The sequence below is a fragment of the Oculina patagonica genome, chromosome 13 (assembly GCF_052425735.1).
Source record: "Oculina patagonica isolate OP01 chromosome 13, crgOcupat, whole genome shotgun sequence".
Lineage (NCBI taxonomy): Eukaryota > Metazoa > Cnidaria > Anthozoa > Scleractinia > Oculinidae > Oculina > Oculina patagonica.
This window is the reverse complement of record NC_135770.1, coordinates 30632067-30637236: the sequence shown is the minus strand read 5'-3', so window position 1 is coordinate 30637236 and position 5170 is coordinate 30632067. Positions and strand designations below refer to the sequence as shown.

The 5170-nt window shown below is 36.4% G+C and overlaps 1 protein-coding gene across 1 annotated transcript; it reads right to left on the bottom strand.

Annotated features, from left to right (window-relative positions):
- Nucleotides 1-1292: 1292 nt before the first annotated feature.
- Nucleotides 1293-4905, bottom strand: LOC144636094 (uncharacterized). The gene is made up of 4 exons (XM_078495237.1): nt 4689-4905; nt 3944-4108; nt 3618-3725; nt 1293-2777 (listed from the first exon to the last, which is right to left on the bottom strand). The coding sequence occupies exons 1-4, from the start codon at nt 4866-4868 to the stop codon at nt 2535-2537; spliced, it is 696 nt and encodes a 231-aa protein (XP_078351363.1). The 5' UTR covers nt 4869-4905; the 3' UTR covers nt 1293-2534.
- Nucleotides 4906-5170: the final 265 nt, after the last annotated feature.

Here is a 5170-nt window from a genome sequence, read left to right as displayed (position 1 = left end):
GGAATTTTAACAGGTTTTCCAAGAAAAATTCAATTGTTTGTGACTTATGCCGCACTTCATGCGAAGAGACAAGCGACTATGGTTCTTCTTATCGAAATTTTTGATCTTATAAATAATGAAAACTGGAATTCGAAAGAGGAGCGGTTTTTGCAATCCTTGAAATGGCATTCCAAGGGTTGAAACAACGTTAACTGACCCGATTAAGTTTGACTCACGTTTTGCGATTACATTCAAGATTAGATGTAAATGTCTTTATCAATAAAGTGGGAGCTTCGTTCTCGAATCGTACAGCCAGTTCTTTTTCTCGTAAAGAATGCTGCGAATGCCAAACTCTCCCACTCTCCCAGTTCACTGTCATAAATATCAAAATATCTTGATTGGAATTGACCACTCCTGAATGGGGCTTTTCAGAAAAAGGTCTAGTGTAAACAAACACTGAAACCAATATCGCAAATTCGCAATATCGAACATAGCGTGTTTAAGAATCCAAATTGGGAAGGCAGACCAAGCAAGACCCGAGGTTGAATATCGAGACAGTTGGAAATGTTTTAAATCGCTATATTTTATACGTAATTGAGTCCGATATACAAAAACTTCTACTATTATTATAAATTCAAATTTAGCAATTTCTTTATGTTTCATTTCCTCTAATATTGGACACTTTGCATTGTGTTTTTAATTAAAATTTTGTTTTGTTTATTCCATCTCTGTAAATTAATGTGTTTCTAGGTTCTTATACTTTTTTCTCCCAAAGTAATTAACATTACGTGCTCGGAATTTAATTTCACTTGTTTATCTCATCTCCGAAATTATTTTCTAGTTTCTCATATTTTTCTTTTAAAGTATTTAACGTTACATCATCTTCCAAGGAGTCATTATCTCGGGCCTTCTGTTCTAGTAACACGTGACTTCTGATGACATCATCGGCCAATTACAAACACGTTAGGAATGTAAAATGCGCGAGGTTCGCGTGAAACTGCATTACGTAAACCTTCATGTTTTCTACGCGCATTTTTGGTACACTTGCGATTAAGCCGGATGTGCGTACTGAATGAAACAGTGTTGTACGTGCGATGGAAAGGATTTAGAAACCGCCTGCTTTTTGTAACGTACTGCAAGGGATGTGAAACGACATTTTGGTACGTGCTAGGGGAAGGGTTAACAATAGGCTGTTTTTTTTTTTAATGCATTGCAAAGGATGACACCTGTGCATACTAAATGGGTCGGACTGTGTTGTAATTGCCAGAAAAAGGATTTTGAAAACAACTACATCACAATGAAAAAATGTAAACTTCAGATATAATTCACTTTTAATTTTCTTCTCTAACAACTGAGACAAATAATTCTTAACATTTCATCACGCTGAAACGCTCAAATAAATTAAATTTACATCGTCTATATCTGGCTATATAATAACGGTTATACAACTCGAATTTTGATACGTCCATAGACCGTCTGAAAGGTAACTATAACAAACTTAAACTCTTAATAAATTACTACGATTTTTCGGCGCTTTTACGGAACACTCTAGCTAATTTTGCGAACTGAAACTCAACTGTATATGAATATGATAACGTATGAATTTACTTATCTGATAAGTTACTGTTTTCTGCATTTTGACCTTTTTATTTTACTAGGAAAGCTCGAGCCTGCAGGCATTCGTCAGTAAAATAACTAAATAAATACTTTTATGTTTTATACTAGCCAGAAAATATGGTCATGTCAAATAGAAGACTTCTTTTCCTCTCTTCATCTGACTGATTTATCTTCCTCTTAATGCTTTTTTTGCTAAACAAACAATATGTTCCCTGAAACGGAAACCCTTTCATTCATCTTGTTTTTCGATCTTTCTGTTTTCTACCGGTTCAATTCTAGTAACCAGCAAACTACAGCGAAACGAAAAAAACTACTATCACACAACCCACAAGAATTTTTTTCTCTTCCACGAGAAAGCAAAAAGAAAACTTCTTTACGGAATAATTTAAAACTGCGCCACCACAATGTAAAACTATACTTCATTAATAAATGTCCGAAATAAAAACTATGATATATTAACTACCCTCTCGATATATATAAGTTAATAAATTTCACTTAAAACCTCTAAAAAAAATTGAAGTTAAAACAACTACAAAAACGAAACTTGAATCTTGCTATCTGCTCTTCAAATCTTTTACCATGCGACTTTCATCCAGCTTAAAATTTCCGAGAAAAGCCTGATAGTACTTTGGAGATTTAAGTGAAGATGAAAACTTAACTATACTTAAGTCACACTTGTTATTAAAGCAAACACTGCTAAATTAAGAATAATTATTAAGCATTACATCTAGGTTATTTTTTGTCCTCCATATAAAATCTTGCATGGGCTGTTGTATCAGTATTCTCGCCCGCCTCACGTGAGACGGACGAAAATTTCGCCAAAACTTTTTCGTCATTGCCAACCTTGTTGGAAAATATCTGACAACTGGAACTTGATGGAAGGTTGGACGGCGTCTACGATTCCATAGTTAGCTAAATGCTTAACGTATCTTGACAATTCAAGCTTTCACAGAATCGGGGCTTGTTGGAGTTGTTGGCTCGTTCGACTTTGCCACTTCTGCTGAACAGGGTGATTTGGCTTCGCACGACTCCGCCGCTGTGTTCTTATTTCCGTTTGATTTCGTATCCTTCAAGACACAGGCATGGCTTCGGAACATCTTCTCCAACTGTTCTTTTTGTGCCTTGAGCGCCACTAATTCTCTCTCAAGAGAGCTATTTTCAGAGTTTAGCTCATCGCTTTCCTAAAAGAGACAAAACGAACAACAATTTGTCAACTATATTGGTTCAGAATCTATCCACCACACAACTTGTTGAAACACACCAATACAAACAAAACTTCAAAATAGTGCGGTTTGAAATAGTTGTATAACACAAAAGACGGCTCCAAAACTGAAGGAGGTCACAAATAAGACAATATCAGTTGAAACCCTTTTTACTATATTTTTGGGCTACCGACAGTCAAAGTTGAGCTAAATTCATTTCAAAACATAACATATAGTCATAGAAATTGCCCTATTTCTTTGATTCGATCGCCAAACTTAATTATTAAGAAAGAAGGAAGATTTTGTCCAAAAGAATGTCAACTAGTCTATTGTTCTAATCTGAATAGTTTACCGGTACTAAAAATGCCTATATTTTCTCTTTATAGTTCGGAACCAAATAGCTAAATTTCCTCTCTAAAGTATTTTCTAAAGAATTTTATCGAGTGCACAGTGGCCACACCTTTCCGCGTGTTTACAGGTATGATAAAGATGAAGTCCCACCCACGGGACCAGTCTCACCAAATTTGGTTTGCTATCGGAAAAGATGTTGGCAAGCGCTTAAAGTTCGGGATTTTCGGAAATGACGTTTGAGTATTTTTGTGGGTGTTGTGCATGTGATTATCAAAGAAATCCGTTTCTTTGTCTTGTAAAAAATTTTTTTCGATTATCTCTCCTGAAACGGAACTAAAACGGAAGCGAGAATGAACTACGTACTATCTCAGCTCATGTGACGCGCGTGACTCGTCAGCTTATTTCCGGTTTGATGCGTGACAAGAATCACAAGTTTGAATATTGTTGACATAATAAAATAATACTTACGTCTTGAAGTTTCTGCATGTGCTCTTTCCTCCGCTGTCTACATTTAAAAGCTGCGATCTTGTTACGCTCTCTTCTTATCCGTCTTTTCTCCTCTTCCTCGAAGGAGAGCTAAAAGAAACAAAATTTGGAGAAAAAAATGTTATTGCTTGCTACGTGACCTTGAATGACACACGAGAGAGTCAGCCGGATCTTGACAAATTAGCATACCAATTGTTTGGCAAAACCGCAAAATAACAACGTTTTCATTCAAAAATTAAACGCGCGCGATGATAATGCAATGAATTGAAAATAAATTTACGTGGGATAAAATCGCTCGATCGACTTACCACTTCGACCTTGGGTCTTTTCGCTTCGAGATGTGGCATTCCTTCTAAACCCTGGGCGACCCTTTTTTTTGTTATCGCTTCTCGAAGACCAACTTTTACTTCTTCTTTAGCACCACTTGTCATGGGTGTAAGTTCGGTGTAGCTCGCTGCATCTTCGCTAGATACCTGGTTTTATCGAGAAGAAAAAAAAATTTGATGAATACTTAACGGTCAAAATAACTAGAGCTTGCTATATTTATACAAGCACGAACGTAATATTAAAATATCTTGCCTTACATTACGAAATCATACGTGCCACAAATTACCATTTATTTGCGTTGTCGTTATTTCTTCAAGCGCAATAAGAAAATCTAAGCATAAAACAAGTCCAGCTTGTATTTATAGTGGTATCGCGACATAAACTGAAATTGTAGAGTCATGTAAATACAGAACTTTTCGTTACACACTAATAATAGAATTCTGACATGAAAAAACATCGATCGATTCAGAATTTTTTTATTGCTACTGAAATCATGTTTCTATGATGGGTTAAAACTTAGGGAATTATTGGAATAATGTAATTTTTCCCTACTAGAATCTAGCCCAAGTGGGAATATTACGAACGTGAACAGGAGTGATCGATGAGGAGCACACGATAAAATTTTTAAAGTCGCATGTCGCTCGATTCGAATATTATGCAAACTCGGTCACATCTGTAAACACGTTCATAGAGAAAATAAAAATCTGATGAAAATTTTGAGCTTACGATGGAATCGCTGTCTGATTCATCCAAATGATAAGGCACTGGCATTTTCGCTGCTCCAGATAGAAAATTTCTCTCGTCGCCAGAGTTTGTGTCCATAGGCAGTGGCAAATTCAAATGTCGCATCAACATTGTCGACGCCGAGGTTTTATTCAAATCCAACACGTGGGTGTAATTGAGCATCAAACAATGGTTCACTTTTCGCGCGTGTCCAGTGGTTCTTTCCCAGATATGGCTTGTTGAGATCAGCTTTATTCTGGGAAAGCCCCAGCGAACGCAGTTATATATTATACGATGGGCTCCGATTGCATTAAAAGTATTACGTACCTTCTAAAATTAGCGATCAACGCATTGGCGTCATCGATTATAACCAACCAATCACAAGTAAGGTTTATTCAGTGTTGCTAGGTAACTTCAAACAAAGAAACCAAGGACAAAGGCCAGAAGCGACTAGTAACACGATCTGTTTTGTACACGAAGCACCA